Source organism: Mixophyes fleayi, chromosome 3, assembly GCF_038048845.1.
Source record: "Mixophyes fleayi isolate aMixFle1 chromosome 3, aMixFle1.hap1, whole genome shotgun sequence".
NCBI lineage: Eukaryota > Metazoa > Chordata > Amphibia > Anura > Limnodynastidae > Mixophyes > Mixophyes fleayi.
Genome location: NC_134404.1, coordinates 17,000,416 through 17,019,680, shown reverse-complemented (window position 1 = coordinate 17,019,680; position 19,265 = coordinate 17,000,416). Strand labels below are relative to the sequence as shown.

Genomic DNA, 19,265 nt, shown 5'->3' with positions numbered 1-19,265 from the left:
TAGAGGCACCAGTAACTCCTTGGACCTTCGGTGAGAAGGGTCCCCTGTCCGGCTCGGTGAGGGAGGGCAGCATGAGTTTAGAAGGGGTACAGTCACTCTGACGCCAATTCAGCGCATGATAGTTTTGGGATGAGATCCCCTTGTTAGTGGATGTACGGCGGTTTCGCCAGTTCCCACGTTATCTGGTTATATCAGCTTGGGAGCTGTCCCGCAGGGCCCTTTCTCCGCCGCCATAGGTTATTTAAAAGTAATATAATTAATAAAATATGTCCTCCATTTTTCGCAAACTTATACATGACTTTGTGTGTTTATTTTATATAAGTGGTTAAGTTTTTAAGGTGTTGTGAAGGTAATGGGGACATACACGGTGAGCCCTTTAATAGTATCTAGTCTCAGGGGCCTGTAGATCCTGTACCCTTATCAAAACCTCAGGCACCAGTTGTTCTAACGGGCATCGTGATAAGAAGGACAGGTGTAAAAACAAGGATGGAGAGATTGTCTACAACAATAATTATGTAGCCCTGAGTCAGGGCAGGAGAGGGTGAAAGTCACGTTTAACTGTCACATGAAAAATTAGAGGAATGATAAACATCAGCTGATAAGTAACTCCTATCAAGAAGGGTTTAGTGTCCCTATATTCTGCTTCATGACAAAGTTAGTAATTGATTCATGTGAAATAGGTCTGGATAGGATGAGGTTTATGATATCAACGGTTGTGTGCCTACAGCCAGTGTCGGCCTGGGGCATGAAGGGCCCACCGGGGGAATGCAACCCTAGGGGCCCGCCAGAGGGGGTGTGGCCAGCCATCATAGAGGCGAGACCAGACACTGAAGGGGGAGTGGTCAGCCCACGAAGGACAGCTAGTAGCACATTGTAGTGTATAAAGAATGCAGTGTATATAATAATGTGTACTCTAATAATGCAAAACTTCCTGTGTCCACCACTAGTGATACACATGTGCTTTTGCAAGCAGGGTTACCAAGAGGAATTTTGAATTTTAGGCCCCAGTACAGCAATCACCTGGAGCCCCCTCCATAGTTGACCATAGCAGATACTCGTGTGTGCCCTGGCCCTGTCAAAGGGGGTGTAGTCAAACCATTGTGTGTGTAGCTGTAAGCTTGTAAGCTGTACCTTCTTGAGGGCGTGCCTAGACTGTGAAGAGCACTAGGCCATTTTCAGGCACGTTGCAATACAGTGAAGAGCAGAGATCATTGATAAATTAATCTCAGCTGTCTAAGGAATCAGGGGTTAGTATGCTGTCTGTACTACACTACCTCACTCATCCCTCTTACCACTCACCAAATACACCACCCACCAGATAAAATACATCACCAAATACTACACTATCCTGCACTCACTGCAATAGCCCTTGTTCACCACCACTCCCTGTTACCATACCTTACCCACTAATATGCTCCCAGCCACTCCGTCGCACCATACCTCACCCACTAAAATACCCCTCACTCACCACCCCTCCTTAGCACCATAATTCACCAACTACCACTCCTTGACACCAAGAGAAAAGTTTATAACATTCTTATTTATTAAATAAATGAAATTGTCCTATCTCTTAATAGCATCCTCTGCTATTCATTGCTATTGAGTTTTTTGTGATAGCTGCCTTGTTAGGTGGAAATGGTCATGGAAATATTCATTGAGTAAAACTGAACTAAATTTTCCATTATATGTGGATCTGCAACAGTGCAAGTGGGGGCAGAGAGCGGACTGTAGACCAACCATCAGCTGTATCAGATACCACCACACCAGTACAATATGGTGGCTGGTCCGGCCGAGACCGACCATGAATAAATCTCCATAGCAAGTGCTGGCCCTATCATTTAGAACCAGTGCCTTTCAAAGAAAGTGAATACCACACTGGAGATTGCATGTCACCCCAACCTTTCTCCCTAGTCAGTGGCACATATCGCATTGCCCTAGATAGGGCCCTGCACAGTACAGTAGTGTACATAATAGTACAGTGTCTTACTTGTATTATAAATGACCTGCAGTACACTATGTTTAACCGTTCATCTAGTTATATCTATGTGGGCACAGCACACATGACAATAGTCTTCTTGTTTCCTGGTTAGCATACATACATACAAACAAACAAATAATAATGGCAACAACAATTAATAATAAGTGTATACTTGTCACGATTCAGGAGTTTTTCTTACTGGTTTTGGCCCTACTCACCAAAGAGGCGCAGAGTCTAACGTGTTCCAGGTCTTCACCAGGAACCCCCGCAAGGAAGTATGGTCTTAGCTGCGGGAACACGCAGGTCGCGGTCCTCAGAGGGAGCAACCAGTGAAGCAAGGATGGAGGCGGTGTCAGGCAGGCCGGGTCAGAACCGAGAGATCAGTAGATGCCACAGGGAGAATCCAATGTCCGAAGTCAGGAGCTAGCCGGGTCAGGTATCAGAAGCGCAGGAGAATGGTCAAAAACTAGCCGAGGTCAATTCACAGGGAGCACAGAAAAGGAATGGTCAGGAACAAGCCGGGTAATACACTGGAGTCACAGATAGGATGCCACAGGAACGCTGGAGCAAGGATGAGACCTAATACTCTGGCACTCATTATGTGCCAGAGTCAGCCTTTTATAGGGGGAGACAGGGGACAGGACTGCCTACGGCGGTGGTGACGCTGAACACCACCGCCGGATACTGTGGATCGCGTCCCGTTGCACTGCCGGGACCCGGAAGTGACGACCGGTTGCCTAGCAGCCGGCCGTCTAACATCGGAAGAAGGCGCCCGTCCCTGTGCGGAGGATGAGACACAGGGACGGCGCGTGACAATACTTAGACATGGCTCCTGTATGAGTAGAAGGATACACATTACCCTAGGGCCTAGGTTATTGATTAGGTTGCAGGTGGACACAATATAAATTATATTTCAAGTGCTGGGCTTGCGCTCCCCCAAGTTGGGGAAAAGGGTCATTGGGTGCTACCACAGACCCCTAGGGGTTGTCTACAGACCCCTCAAGAGTGTAAAAGATAAATCATTTTGAGGAGAGGGCTCAAAGGGGAAGGGATTAGAAGGGGGATTGTGCGATTTTTGGGGTTATTTTCTTTTTACCATATGTCCACTAGGTGAGTGTGGGGGTGAGATTATTTGAAAATCAGCACCCAATTTTGTGTCAAAGAAATAGTATCTATATGCAAAAATGTCTGTTTATGCAAACTGGGATGATGTACTGTTAATAAATATACTATATCAAGCACAAATCACAGTAGTAGCAATTCAATGCAACTGGTTGCTAGGATGGATTATAGAATATTGTTAAATTAAAACATGGATTAAATTATCAATTTCTAAACATGATAGTCATGAAAAAAATTAAAGGATTCTCTAAAAAAATAAATCCCAGCAGTGTTGCATTTCTTATGATTAACTGAGTGTCTACAAATGCATGAACATTTATAATTGTTCCAATATCCAAATACAACCAATCCTAAAATTATAGTAATGTCCAATGTAAACGCTGTCAACAGTGGCTGAATCCCAGGAAGATATATGTACAGTATATGTATATTTATTATTTTCATTGTCTATATTCGTTAACATTTCAGGTATGGTACTATGTAAAAACAGGTCTACAGAATATCAGCATTTAGTAATGATACAACTAGGTAAATATTGAACACTCGTTTTCTTCCCCTCATTAATTCATTTGTCTTTCTTCTTTGAATTCCAGTCTCAAGACCCCAAAGTTCCCCGGAAGACTTAAAGGTGCTCACGGGCAATGTCAACCGTTTGAACGAGAGTTATAGGGACCTGCAATCAAAACTCATGATGCTGACGTTCAAGGGTGATTTCATGGAACATGTTTGGAAGCTGCAGGATCTTTTCCAGAACCACTCGGATTCACTGTATCAGCTTACAGAATCCTTGCAGAAACTTGAGCAGAACCTCAATGGGGTCCAGAACATGGCCAGCAATACGGACACTATTGTGTCAAATCTTGGCAACAGCCTTAATAAGATAAGTGACTCTCACAATCTAGAAATCCATCGGTTATCTACGGAGGTCAACGGCAGTAGATACGTGTGGAGCCATCATGACACCATGTTGAAGGATCTAAGGTCAAAAGTTGACGGACTGAATGACCAAATAAGTGAGATATTTGGAACCTTAAATGGCGTCAATGGGACATTCTCCTATGACATCGGAATTCACCATACAAGGATACAGGAGCTTCAGGGTCTCATAACTAACGTGACGGAGGATACCAGGCAGATGCGACTCCTTCATATAGTTATGGAACAGCAGCTGAAGCACGAGATGGCTCTCATAAACAATGTGACCGAAGATCTGCGCCTTAAGGACTGGGAGCACTCAATAGCCTTGAAGAACATCTCAGTACTCAAAGGTAGGTCTTTATTATGTGATGATCGCTGTATGTTTGTATACTCCCTGGGTTTGATCTCATTTGGGTGTAGGAAAAGCTGAAGTGAAAATGTAAAATGCAAAACTTGTCACATTAAAAGTATAGGCTGAGAACTGCTCTCTATCAGCTTAAAGCTTGTGCAGAATTCTAGTGTTTTTGTGGGGAGAGAATAATTTGCTTTCTCCTTAATACATCTAAATGGTATACAATAATATTTAATAATTCCCACTCCCTAAATATTAGGGGCTACGTTACTAGGGCAGATCGCAAAATCTGAATAAATAATTAATCTGTAGTATTTTAATTGGGATGTGGAAATGTCCTCTTGTCTAGCTAGATAAGACACTTTGGGCTAGATGTACTAAACGGTGGGTTTGAAAAAGTGGAGATGCTGCCTATAGCAACCAATTAGTTATTATTTATTTGGTACATTCCACAAAATGACAGCTAGAATCTAATTGGTTGCTATAGGCAACATCTCCACTTTTTCAAACCCGCCGTTTAGTAAATATACCCCTTTGTGTCATTTTTCCCCATGCACTAAAAAATAGATTGCAAGCTCAACTGGTCAACAAAACTGGTCTACAAAAAGATTAATGGGCAAATCCAAAATAATAATCGTCAGCTTGGAGCTTGGTTTCAGTGAGAGGTTGGTATTGCTCACATTTTTTTGTTTGACCAGACAGGCAATTGTACAGTAATATAGAAGCGTATTACTATAATAAGCCAATAATATAATATTACATATAATAAGCCAATAATATGTCTATAACCTTCTTAGCAAAAGAACATTATTGACGAGTTCTGATGTTGGGACACATAAATTATAAGGTTCTACCTCACTTTAAGATTTTATACCTGTTTATATCATTATGGGGCTAAATATATGCTTGGAAACATTTTAATGCATTAAAAAAATGGGATGATTAAGATAGAAAATACAGCATCATTGTAATTCTGTGTTGTTCATTTCTAAATATTGAATGAACGGTTGACTCAGTGGGTATTGGATTGACCTGGCATTAACATCAGACGTAGAGAGGTGATTGTTACGGTTACTTGGTGTAACTGCCAATACAAAAGATCAAAACACCATTTTAAGGACGGCATCCAAATCTAAGACCCCACTGCCGACCACCATGTAAGAACTTAGCAATCCGATGAAGTTGTCTCGGTGACTTTTCACAAACAGCTTTTAAATTAGACCCATCGAATGTTACTGGAATAAAATGTTTATATCTTTCATCTAGTCCACTGGAGATGTAATCTAACAGCCGCCTAGCGATTTATGTGCTCTACCCCCCCCCCTCCCGACTCACCACCACCCCCCACTGTGCTGCAACCAATAAAATTGTGCCCAGTTTGCTATTTTAGTCACACAATCATTAAAATAGTGATATCCTGATCTTTTGTTGTTGCTTTCATGTGCTTGTGGCACCGTGTCAGATCGTATTAAATATTTTCAGCATTCGTAGCCCTAGGCCAGCGATTTGTTTCTCGTGGTCTGCGAGCCACTGCGATCTTATCAGAGTCCTTTCAGAATTCCAGATGTGAACGTTTAGCTGTAAAAATCTTCTGGTTCCACATTGCAGGCGATGGCAGTTCCAGCGCTGACTTGGTATCTTGGCATAATAAAGTCTGATTCCTTTGTGTTGGCTTTAGCGTTTACTCTATGCACAGTTGTTTTATTATTATGTATTATTTGTACAGTTCATAGCTCACTGCAAACAGGAAAGATCTGAATATGCGACTTCTAACATACACCAGACACACCGATCTATGCAGACTTTCAATGAGCAGAAACTTAATAGGACAGAATGCCGGTTAGGTTCTTCCTCTTAGTGCAGTGCCATCACCCCAATCATCACCTTGTTTGTCAGTCACTGTATTGTTGTATAGAGGAGGAGCACAGTGCTACAACAGTCACCAGCGCTTCCTCCTGCAGTCATTAAGTTAGAAGCTGTAGTACAGGCCTTGTTCCATGTGCTCCCAGTCACTGTGCTAATAATGCGATGGCTTAATGAGGAAGAGCAGGAGATTACAGGTGCCTGGCAGGATAACCTTGTCTCTGCTTCCAGTAGAATGCCATTCTCCCAGTGGAAATTGTCAAAATGGCTCATGGAACGAAGAAGCCCTGACTGAATCCTACCTTAGCTGTAGGACTGCGTTTATTTCGCCAGCATCTCAGCACTGGCCTGTTATAATATCCAGGGGGCCTTATCTGCGCTCCCCTGTGTAAATGACGGGTGACGAAGCAGCCAAATAGAAAAAACTCTAATCCTATTAATAAGTAAAAGATCTCCTAGGTGCATGATATTAGGGAAAAGGGTATTTGGAGAGGGTGGTATATAGATGTAGATATATATACAAAAATACAGGTAAATATCACATTTATTTATATAAATGTAAATATATTTTCTCTGTCCAGAATTGAATTAAATCACAGAGGCAATAATTAACAAAACAGTGTAACATATAATGATCATTAGGATAAACATATTGTCACAAACCTCCCCGCTCACACTCCTGTGCTTCTGATTCCCTCTGTCTCTGCGTTAGATCAGCACGTCCTGGTTTGAGTGGTCACATGATTGTGGCTGGGAGGCGGCATATTCTGCAGTGTATATAAAGCTCACTCTCACACTCTAACAGTGTCAGAGCAACAGGTTTCCATACCCAGACTGACTCCCTGTTATGCTGTATTGCTGCTGTCCTTAGTTTTCCTTGTGAATCCTCCTTGGGAGGTGCTTCTGCCTGTTAACCCCTCGTGTACCAGTCCTTGTTTGTTTTTAACTCTCTTGGATTCTGATTCTGTACTGCGCTACTGCCTGTGTACCAGATTCCATCCTGTTTTTAGACTTTCCTTCTGCATACTGATTTTGTACCTCGCTACCGCCAGTGTACCAATCGTCGGCTAGCTGACCTGCTTTTGGATTTTTATTTCTCTCCCATGTGTTATGCCAAGTGACTGTTCAGAGGGCTGCAACCTGCGTGTTCCCGGCCACTAAAGTCCATCCTGCCTTGCGGAGATTCTTAGTGAAGACCGGGGAACCCATTAGACTCCGCTCCTCTGTTCGGCCAGTGTTAAACCAGGCTAATCTGTGTATCCATCTCCCCAGGGATCTCTGCGTTCAGACAACAAGACAATCGTTACACATATAGGAGAATTGTTCATTCCAATGGGAAAAACCCACAAGCATGTGATCTATAGTTTGATCATTTGAAAAACATATAGGGTCTGAGTCATTAAGAAGAGTAAAGCAAAAACTGAGTAAATTTTCTCCAGGACAAACCATGTTACATTTCAAGGGATGTAAGTTAGTTTATTATTTTGCACATAAGTTATATACTGCCTGTTTTTTCATGTAGCACACAAATACTTGATAGCTTTATTTGTACACTGAAATATAAAGTTGATCTACCCCAACTATAAATCTGTCCCCACATTTTAAATTTACCTCCAACTCCAATGCAACATGGTTTTGCCAAGGTGCAAAGTTACTCCTTTTTTTTGCTTTGCTCTCCTTAATGACTCAAGGCCCACAGTGAAAGTACTTGATAGTAATATTCACAAGCAGCTTTCAGAGATAAAGGCTAAGGAGAAAGCAAGAGAGAATTTTCAATAGCGATCATTTGCCAAACTAAAAACCAAGGTTTAGGGTTTTTCAGGGCATGAGACTTGAACACTATGATCTGCGGATCTCAAGAAGGTGGTTTGTAGGAACTTGTATTATCCTTCAGGATGAGAGGCAATGTATCTTTGGTCTCCAGAATACTTCTCGGTCCAGTAAATGGTTGAGATAAAGAATGAAGGAAGGAATTACTGCTGTTCAGGTCAAGGTCCTGTAGACGTTGCCGGATCATGTCCTCGTATTGCCCGTAGGAGTAGGTGTTGTATCCTGCAACAGCGGCTTTTGCTGTTGTGGTCATGAGATGGTCACATGGGAGCCGGAGTTCCAACACTAGTGCCGGGTTACGCTTGCAGTAAGAGTACTTGCAGGATATAACGCCCACCTATATGTTTTTCAAATGATCAAACTATTAATCTAGGATGATTCTCATAAAATAAACGATTCCCTTATATGTTTTATCTGTTGATCATTATATGTTACACTGTTTCATTCATTATGGCCTGCGTAATTTGATTCAATTCTGGCCAGAAAATCGATTGTATTCAGTATGTACATTTTGGTTTAACCTCTACATCTACACACACCCTCTCTGCATACCCTTTTCCCTAATATTAAGCGCCTAGGAGATCTTGGTGGTAAACTGGCCTGTTATGCTCTGAACACCCAGGGGCTGATGCAGAGCAAGTTTGTGTAACGTAGCTTGCGTGAATTTGCACTGCACATGCCCAGAAAGAGGGTGCAAACAATATGCGCTTATGTAGACTTGCGCAGATACTGACACTTAAGCCTGCTTGCGGGAGGGAAGGGCTGGTTGCTTTATATCACTAGGCATGGGGAGTGACCGCGGCCATACCACCATCGTGACGTGCCCACCACAAAGCTGTACGCTTTGCATTGTGTCCCTAGATTATGCCGGCACAACTTACCCCTAAAGTTAGCAGCCAGGGTCAACTGTTATACAACAGCAATCTATAACATAAACATTAAAACAAAACAAGTTTATGCATTATACTGGCTGTGGCTGAGTAACTAGATCAGCCTATCATATTGGCCATATCTCCACATAATGACAGCTATATGCCTGTACATATTGTGCCGCACACCTAATTCACCAGAATTGTGCTCACACAATTTTACCAGCCTGTACAAAACACTTCAGCCCTAATCACCCACACCTAATATACCAGCCTGTGCCCACACACAATACACTATCCCTGTGACGCCACAGGTAATTCATCAGTCATGTGTGATTATATCAGCCCGTGTCCTTGGATCCCCTTCTAATTAAAATCCTTTAATTTGGACTCATTCCCGTTTGTTTTCACTGTTCATAAATCATCATTAGGGCACTATACCAACCTGCCCGGTCACCTGCGGGAAGCAGCGTGCGGATAAGTCACAGATCACTGCAAACACTCCCAGAGACTGGGACAGCGTATTAATGTATAGGATCGCTGTGTAAATTGGCTGAATGAGACGTGTTATACTGGGGTCACTTGAGGTAAGAAGCAAAACAACAAAGTTGTTTGAAACGAGGATCACATCAAGGGAACAAGCTGCAGATTTGAGTTACTGATAAAGCAAGACAAAAAGACTTTCAATGTAAGATGGCCAACAGATGCTCCGAACCTCTCACATATGTTGTCTGTGTTTCTCTATACACTCGGTGTCACTTCTATTATTAATAATAAAGTATCAGATGATCTCTTCCTTATGTCTCATTAAAGGGGAATTATATTCAATCATCACTTATTGCATTATCAGTATAATAAAACAGAGTTGCCTTCATGCAGCTTTACATAGAAGGTTTTCCGAAAACTGAGCCCACACGAACATTGAAGATCCGAGTACCGAACTGAACCAGCTCGGTACTTTCCAGCTCGAGGCAAAACGTCATTGTTGCATCGTCGGATCTAGTGGGATTTGGATTCCAAAAGTACCTCCCTTCCCAAGAGATCCAGCGCCAGTGCTCACACAGAAACAGGGGTAGCAGTGTTCTTGTCACTCTCCAGTCTCCAGTGCCATTGCTCAGTGCCATTGCTCACACAGACACAGGGGTAGCAGTGTTCTTGTCACTCTCCATTCTCCAGTGACATTGCTCAGTGCCATTGCTCACACAGACACAGGGGTAGCAGTGTTCTTGTCACTCTCCATTCTCCAGTGACATTGCTCAGTGCCATTGCTCACACAGACACAGGGGTAGCAGTGTTCTTGTCACTCTCCAGTCTCCAGTGCCATTGCTCAGTGCCATTGCTCACACAGACACAGGGGTAGCAGTGTTCTTGTCACTCTCCATTCTCCAGTGACATTGCTCAGTGCCATTGCTCACACAGACACAGGGGTAGCAGTGTTCTTGTCACTCTCCATTCTCCAGTGCCATTGCTCAGTGCCATTGCTCACACAGAAACAGGGGTAGCAGTGTTCTTGTCACTCTCCATTCTCCAGTGACATTGCTCACACAGACACATGGGTAGCAGTGTTCTTGTCACTCTCCATTCTCCAGTGCCATTGCTCAGTGCCATTGCTCACACAGACACAGGGGTAGCAGTGTTCTTGTCACTCTCCATTCTCCAGTGACATTGCTCAGTGCCATTGCTCACACAGACACAGGGGTAGCAGTGTTCTTGTCACTCTCCATTCTCCAGTGCCATTGCTCAGTGCCATTGCTCACACAGAAACAGGGGTAGCAGTGTTCTTGTCACTCTCCATTCTCCAGTGCCATTGCTCAGTGCCATTGCTCACACAGAAACAGGGGTAGCAGTGTTCTTGTCACTCTCCATTCTCCAGTGACATTGCTCACACAGAGACAGGGGTAGCAGTGTTCTTGTCACTCTCCATTCTCCAGTGACATTGCTCACACAGAGACAGGGGTAGTAGTGTTCTTGTCACTCTCCAGTCTCCAGTGACATTGCTCAGTGCCATTGCTCACACAGAGACAGGGGCAGTAGTGTTCTTGTCACTCTCCAGTCTCCAGGACCATTGCTCAGTGCCTTTGCTCATACAGAAACAGGAGGGGTAGCAGTGATCTTGTCACTTGTCAAAAGTTGACTGGAAATTAATTTTATTGAGGTTAATAATAATGTAGGAACAAAAAAGAGGCAAATTATGTGAGTTTAGCATGCTTTAGCATTTAAAAATTTTTTTTAAAAAAATTACAGATCCAAAATCAAAACACGTGAGGGCGGTTTTGCCAAAACCAAAATCAAAACACAAAGTTAATACAGATCCAAAGCCAAAACCTAAACACTGGGCTTAGTGAATATCCCTATGCAGATCGCCTTGATTTTGCAGGTAGGGTATGGAATAATGATGCTGATTATTCCGACAAGACCTACCCCGACGTCTTCACACCGAAGGGCTCCTTCCCGACGAGGCTCCAGGACGACTGATGTGCCAGGCGACTGGAAGCAATCGCGATGAATGAAGAAGCCGGCGCGACTTGATGACGTTACTGCCAACCTCTACGCTGTTATCGGTGCTGTTAAGGGGGTAATGTAAGTAAGCGGCATGGACAATGTACTTTACAAAGTGTTGTACATTGTCCATACGATATGCTAACTACCAGATAAGCTGCACCAGTGTGATTATATACCCACTTCAAAGAGCGCACATTAAGAGGTTTCCGCAAAGTAGACGTGCACCTTGGCTTGCGGGGAGGTGCACAAGTACAAAAGGCCACCCTCCAGCCACTTTAGTACAATGCTGTCATTAAATTAAGCATTTCTGTCCTTCTCTTAAAATCCTGCTGGGTTTAGTCTCATTCTTGGCTTCAATTAAACCTGAAATTCAGGGCACATCGGGACTGTTTATTGCGGGTGGTGTAAAAAAAAGTGTTTTCGCAGATTTAAAATGGCCGTGCATCTTTTTCGCAAAGCGAGGAAGGCGGTTATAAATTATCCCTCTCCACCACTTTGTCTCCTTACAATAACCTCGCTCTGCAAACGCTTCCATCTTGGTCTGTGTACCGATGCGCCACATGATGCTGAAACATGGGTGCAGCAGCACAAATTGAGGCATGGGACATAAATAGGATTTTACACTGCGCTGGATAGGCTACGTAGGCCCAAAGTTGACAAATATATCCTCTAGCATTTGTCTGCTATAACTCTAACGTGGCCGGGTCCATGTATGAGAAAAACGTGCGGCGGCATCCGCTAAATGGACTCCAGCGACAGCATGGTTGATACCGGGCACCAGAGGGGTTAATGCACCGGCACTAGGCGCCGCCTGCATAAATGACTGCGTTTAAATGTATTTATTAAATAAAATGTATTTTTAAAAGTGTGCTGTGGCACTGAGAGGGAAATACCTGGCGCTGCAGCAATTTAAAGTGTGTAATGCAGGTTTAAAGTGTGTAAATGTACAATAAGACTTTCCTCTAGTCTTCAAACCTTCAAGCATTCTCTGTAAACCCCTTAATCTCCCTAGATTATCCTATTACCACCTTCTACACAGCTAACACAAGACAACAACCCTCTGACCAACATTGCCACACACTCAGCCCATTCAATACTTTTACCTTTGCATTCTAGCTGGTCCACTGTGCAATATGATGTAGTACATGTCCTTGTGTTTCAAACTCCCATTGTCCTATAGGTTGTAAGCTTGTGAGCAGGGTTCTCTTACCTCTCTGTCTGTATGTATTACTCAGTATTGTCTTATTAATGTTTGTTCCCAATTGTAAAGCGCTACGGAATTTGCTTGCGCTTTATAAATTAATGTTGATGATGATGAAATGTGCGCTGTAAAGGTTTTTAAAATAAATGAATGAAAGTATGTATATAAGTGGGAACACTAGCAATGAGAGTTACCCAGAATGAATCGGTTCTAGGTGCTGGTGAATGAGCCTAGTGATGGCAGCAGAGTCCCTCCGACTGCGATTAGAAGAGCGCAATAGGGATAAAGAAAAGGGATGGTGACAAAAAAAGCCCAGCTGGTCCCCAGCACTACGACTGGGTAACATAGGAGGTCCATCCTGCCACACCTAGCAGGTTTTCATGGCCTAAATTGAAGAACATTGATCAAAGCTTATTAGTTTTTACTAAATAACCTTCATAAAGACAGACAAGTATTAGACCATTTATACATCATTTAAATCTATTAATGATTTTAAAAAATGAAAATAAAATCTATATTTATACTGTATACAGGGGTCTATTTAACAAGCAGTGATAGAGCTCTATCACTGCTATTTGTTATTTAACAAAAGGTAAATGCTAGAAAAAAATCTGAGATTTTTCCAAGCCTTAACCTAATTATTGGAGCTGCCACATAGACGTCTATGTGAACACAAGTGTAGTGAATAGAGAGTAATTACAGTTATAATGATTAACAAATAACATAACTGTGGTGAATAAAGCCTAATCATAAAGGATTGCATTGTAAATATTGTATTTCAAATGAATCCATTTATAATTTGAGCTTCTCTGTAAACTAGGGTGTAATGCCAATTACTGCAGAGCAATGCCTGCTCTCACAGGGTTAATGACCTGAATTGAGGTGTAAAATGTGAAGCAATAAGTACTGGCCTGTGTTTATTCAGTGGCACTGCACACCCCTGTGTTACAAGATAACATTATCGCCTTTAGGGGAAACTGAGCAGCTTCAAAGGCCCCCTAGGATGATCTATATCCTGCTCTAGGAGTGGGTTTTGGTACCTGGACAGTGTCACAGGCCTCCCGTAGGAGTGAAAAGGCTTGAAAAAGTGTCTTTAAAAGAGGAGATCACTTTCAAGATATTGTCAGATTTTTCGGAAATCAATCTACATTGACAAGTTGTCCATCTTCCCAGCCAATTTCTCTTGGCACAGATAATACAACTCATATGTAAGTTTATACTCTGAACTTTCTCCTTTTATTTTACCTGTTTGCCGTATATTTCAACTTTTTAAATTGTTCTTATAACCTGTAAGCATTGTAATTTTTGTATATTAAATCTAAAAATTTAATGAGTGCTGTCCTTATCGCTCTAAGCAAATTCACTGCCTGTTTAGAAGAGGTTGATTGCTTGGCTGCATTAACCCTTTAAATACCAGCATGGGAAGTATAAACTCTTTTACCTAGCAGAGCGCAAAGGGTGGGCAATTGAATAATTAAGTCATAGATTTGCTACAGGCCTTATACGTAGCTGGTGGCAGTTACTGAGAGGTGTGGAAGTGTGAGCCTGTATTGGGAAAGGGACCAGTTAAATCTGTAGCCTAAGGGATAGGTGAGAGTGAGATTGAGACTGGAATCCGGTGAGTTCCCTTACAGTAAACAGTAAACTTCAGTAGAGTGCAGTTCTTGACAGGTAAAGTGGAAGAGTAGTTTCCTGACAAAATAGAGGTGATATATTGTTTGACTGTTTGATTATTTGATAATATATTAAACCGGGGAGTCGGCAGAGACTGTTCTCCCTGACAACCAGCATTAGTCAATTTATTAAACCGGGGAAAGCTTTGCTTTTACAGCAAAGTAACGCCATCTCATCTGGTCTTTTTCAATGGGACCCAGCTGAAGTCTCTCCGGTCTCGCTGAATCCCTCTCTCATGGAAGTATTATGCACATAGCCCTTTCTTCATTTGTCGGCAGCTCAAAGCTGCCGATGAAGAGCAAAACGACTTTGTCCCAGAGAGGGGCTCCCAGAGCAGTCTCGGCCTGGTAAATATCACCAGTACTTCATTATGTATAGCTGCAATTTGCACTGCTGAATATTGATACCTACTGCACTCAATATTTTTCCACATTAGTGGAACTGAACATCCAAATCTGCCCATGCACGAGCCAGTGAACTGGGGGATTTGAAAGTATGAACCTAGCAGCTGAAAGAACAATGGTTGTATCTTGTAACATTCTGCGTGATACATTGTATCATATCATGATCCAATCAGCACCAGCAGAACAATCCTGGCAGTAATTATTATGTAACTATTGTGTATCAATAGGCTTGTTATAAAGCAGGGACCAGCCCCTGGCAATCACTGCTACTTATTTAACGACAGATCCCAGATACTAGCCTGAAATACATGTGTACAGTTTCCAGAACTTTGCCTCGCCATAAAGCACCATATGCTGCCGACTTATGAGAAATCAGGGAAGTAATATGATCAGCTCCTGGCTCGCTCTATCGACTCTAATTAGGTGGAGTTCTTCTACATTATTTCCAGCACTATAAAATATATAAGTTCTCCCACTGAGTTTAAAGGATCTCACAAACACGCCTTGTTTTTTAGTTTGGCAAAAAAAATATATTTTCCCTGTGGATTTATCCTTTTCATATTCATAGCATGGAAATGCCAGAGAGTTAAACACATGTAAGCTGTGCGCTGCCATCAGGACGGTGTAATTCAACAGCCGCAGCTTTTCCTCTGCATTAATCCATTTGTCCATGTGGTCTCGTAACAGCAGCGTTAGCGACTAATTATATTACACAGTAGCTGCTGAATACTGATGGAGGGCAGCACCGTGCCAGCCGTGTGTAAATGTGGCATTATTAAGTGTGAGCCATATATATTATTATTATTAGTAATTTTATTTATAGGGCGCCACAAGGTGTCCGTAGCGCCGTACAGGGACAAACGAAATTACAATACGAGGTGAGACAGCACAGTAAAGTAAACAATAAGCACAGTAACTACGTGAGCTCAAAGCACGGGGAGGGGAGAGGGGAAGGTCCGCAAATGACGGAGCCCAAGAGGGAGGGCACGGATGACAGGGAGACCCCCAGAGGGGAGAGGGGACGGGGGGAAGAGGGTCCTCGAGGAGGAGGGCTAGGTAGCTGGAGAGCAGAGTTAAAAGTGGTGAAGACAGGAGGAGAGTTGACCCTGCTCAAAGGAGCGTACAATCTAAGGGGTGGGGTAGACAGACAGAGAGACACGGGGGAGAGAGGGAGAGAGGGAGAGAAGGAGGAACGGAGGATAAGGGAAGGGTAATGAAGGGGAAGAGGCAGAAGAAAAGGTAGGAAATTAAGTAGGAGACTAGAAGGCTTTAAGAAAAAGGTGGGTTTTTAAAGCCCATTTGAAACTGGACAGATTAGGGGAAGTTATGATGGAGGGAGGGAGCTTGTTCCAGTGGAGGGGGGCAGCGCAGGTGAAGTCTTGGAGGAGGTGATCAGGGGGGAAGAGAGGCGACGGTCATTGGCAGATCAGAAAGGGCGGGATGGAGCATGAATAGAGAGGAGGGTGGAGATGTAGGGTGCAGTGGAGTTGGCGAGGGCCTTGTAAGTAAGAGTGAGGAGCTTGAAGAGGATTCTGAAGGGGAAGGGGAGCCAGTGAACCGATTGGTAGAGAGGGGAGACAGACGAGGAGCGGCGAGAGAGGAAGATGAGCCTAGCGGCTGCGTTAAGAACAGATCGAAGGGGAGCAAGATGAGATTGGGGAAGGCCAGTGAGGAGGACAGTGGCGCACGCAGGGGAGGTTTCTGAGTCTCTAGAAACCCCCCCTGCGCTAAGTGGCCACTGTCCTATACAGCAGCCGCGGAGCTGTCAAAGAAGCATCCGCGGCGGTGCTGTAGTGTATACAGCACCGCCGCGGATGCTTCTTAGACAGCGCCGCGGCTGCTGTATAGGACAGAGATGACGAAACTGAGCTGCTGCGCATGCGCAGCAGCTCTCTCTGTTTTTTTTTGGGTCGGGGGGGAAACCTCCCTCCCGACAATCCTCCGTGCACCCTTGAGAGGAGGTTACAGTAGTCCAAGCGGGAGATGATCAGAGAGTGAATAAGTGAATAATTGATCAGAGAGTGAATAATTATATATATATATATATATATATATATATATATTTATAAAATCTCTTTTTATATATATATATATATATATATATATATATATATATATGGGTCCCCTTAACTTACCTTTCAATTGCATAAGTCCGATCCCCTTCTCTTCTTCTTTACTTAGTCCTCCTTGCTCGCGGTGAATGTCAGGCGTGATGATCATCACCCCCAACATTCACTGTGAGCACAGCACAGAAAATGGGACCAGGGAGGGAGCCGGATCATCACCTCACCGTTACCTAAACGGTCAGGTGACCGCAAATGGTATGTTTTTTTTTTGTTTTTTTTACAGGAGTCCCATCTTGGGCCCCCTTTTCCACTGGGCCCCCGGGCACCCGCCCATCGTGCCCAGTCGGAAAGATGGCCCTGAACAGGCTGCCCAATCGTGTGACACTAAACCAAACCATCGGGTCTGCCGAATACAAAATAACACCCAACACTGGTGTCAGACTTGGGCCCTGGAGCCCAATATAAGGATGTACGGTGGACCCTGCTGTTCACACCCTCCCCGTGCACTGCCATAGATACCCAACACTACAGCACACTTATCACTTGATTAATAATTAGAAACTGCTCTAGTTTCCAGCTATCCCAAATGTTGAGGGACAGTCCCAGGTTATAAAGATATCTCCCTGGAAATGTCAGAAATGATCTCATTTTTAAATATTGACTATAAGCATAATAAAAATCATTCCTTTATTGCCTCTTAGAGGCAAGTCTTACATTGTTTCTTATTTAACAGGGGTTTAGAAGATGATATTAATTGAAGATGAGTATTACTAATGGAGAAAAAACAAAACATACTGGGCCTGAATTATTAAGGAATGCAAAATGATCGCAAGTTACGGAACATGCATGCAGGTACTCTCATATTCAACAAGAAGAGGATCTCGAGAAACGTTTCTAGTTGAATACGGGTCTAAGTTCCGCTTGCTTATACGCCACTTGCGTATGCAGAAAGACACAAGACACTGCAGTATAGGCACAATACATATGTATATACAGTATATAGTTGCATCACACAGATCAAAAATACAATTATGAAATACATTAACACCTGTTAATAATATAATTACAAAAGTCTGCAACCAAAAAGCTGTTTTCATAATTTTATCTCATTCTTATGTTTTTTGGTGCGCTGAATACGAAAATGACCACCGCTTTTTCCTGGGACGTCAGGTTTTTTCACAGTAGAAATGTGCCTTGGTCAAACAGGTAGCTAGAAATCGCTAAATTTCAAATTCATCATACTTGGGGAAAAAAAAACCGAACATGGAAAAAAAAAATTAATTTCACTGTCAGTGCTCCAAAAAACATGAAAATACATGTTTATTGGTCCTGATGGTGATCACTGCATTGTTGAGTGTGCTTGCTAGGGCCTACCCGGACATGTTCTTTCATGCATTAACTTGTTCTCTGATTCCTCCACAATCTTGTATTTCATATCAGTCGTCATCCTGCTATTGTCTGTGTGGTTCAAAATTAGTGCAATGCCTCCAAGGAAGTGTGTAAATTCGCCTGGCAGTTTCTGTTTCATATGTGGAGAGTTCATGGTGATTTAGAGGGGTTGATGGCTCAGTTCCACATTCAGTATGATTCTTCTGAATGGAGGCTTTTCATTGACTCTTCCAAAAGAAGCTTAAAAGCAGTTTTACTTCACAATGGTGGCTGTTATGCGTCCATTCCTGTTGCTCATTCAGGGTGTACTTGAAGGAGACTTATGAGAACTTGGAGTTGGTACTCAAGAAAGTGGGTTATCAAAACCACAACTGGTTGGTATGTGGGCATTTAAAAGTATTGTGTATGCTGCTGGGACAACAGGCTGGTTACACCAAATACCCTTGTTTTCTATGTTTATGGGACAGTAGAGACCGACAAAATCACTGGAAGCAAAAAAAATTGGCCACCAAGAAGTCTAGTTGTTGATGAAAAGAATATTCTCAGAGATACATTGGTAGCCCCTGAGAAGGTTTTATTACCACCACTCCATATAAAATTAGGATTAATGAAGCAATTTGTTAAGGCACTTCCCAAAGATAGCGAATGCTTCAAGTACTTGGGATCCAAGTTTCCAGGTTTAACGGAGGCAAAACTTAAAGAGGGGGTTTTTGTTGGCCCAGATATTAGAGAACTCATATCCGACAAAGACTTCATCAGTCCTATGACTCCAACTCAAAAAGAAGCGTGGGTTGCCTTTACTGTGGTCATAAAAAAACTTTTTGGGAAACCAAATGGACCCAAATTACAAGGAAATGATGGAAACAATGTTGAAAGCGTTCAACAAGCTTGGTTGCTCCATGAGCTTAAAAGTCCATTTTCTCAACTCACACCTTGACTATTTTCCTGAAAATTTGGGAGCAGTCAGTGAAGAGCAGGGAGAACGTTTTCATCAAGATATAAAAGAAATGAAAAGAAGGTATGAAGGGAAATGGAGTGTTACGATGATGGCTGACTACTGCTGGATGTTGTACAGGGATCTTCCGGAAGCCACCTAC

At 42.9% G+C, this 19,265-nt stretch overlaps 1 protein-coding gene across 1 annotated transcript in view; it reads left to right on the top strand.

Moving 5' to 3' along the window:
* Nucleotides 1–19,265, top strand: part of SCARA5 (scavenger receptor class A member 5) — a 343,414-nt gene that overhangs the window by 150,674 nt on the left and 173,475 nt on the right. Inside the window, exon 4 of the mRNA XM_075201143.1 lies at nucleotides 3,694–4,368. Coding sequence (XP_075057244.1) covers nucleotides 3,694–4,368 — 675 coding nt within the window. The remainder of the gene's footprint in view (nucleotides 1–3,693; nucleotides 4,369–19,265) is intronic.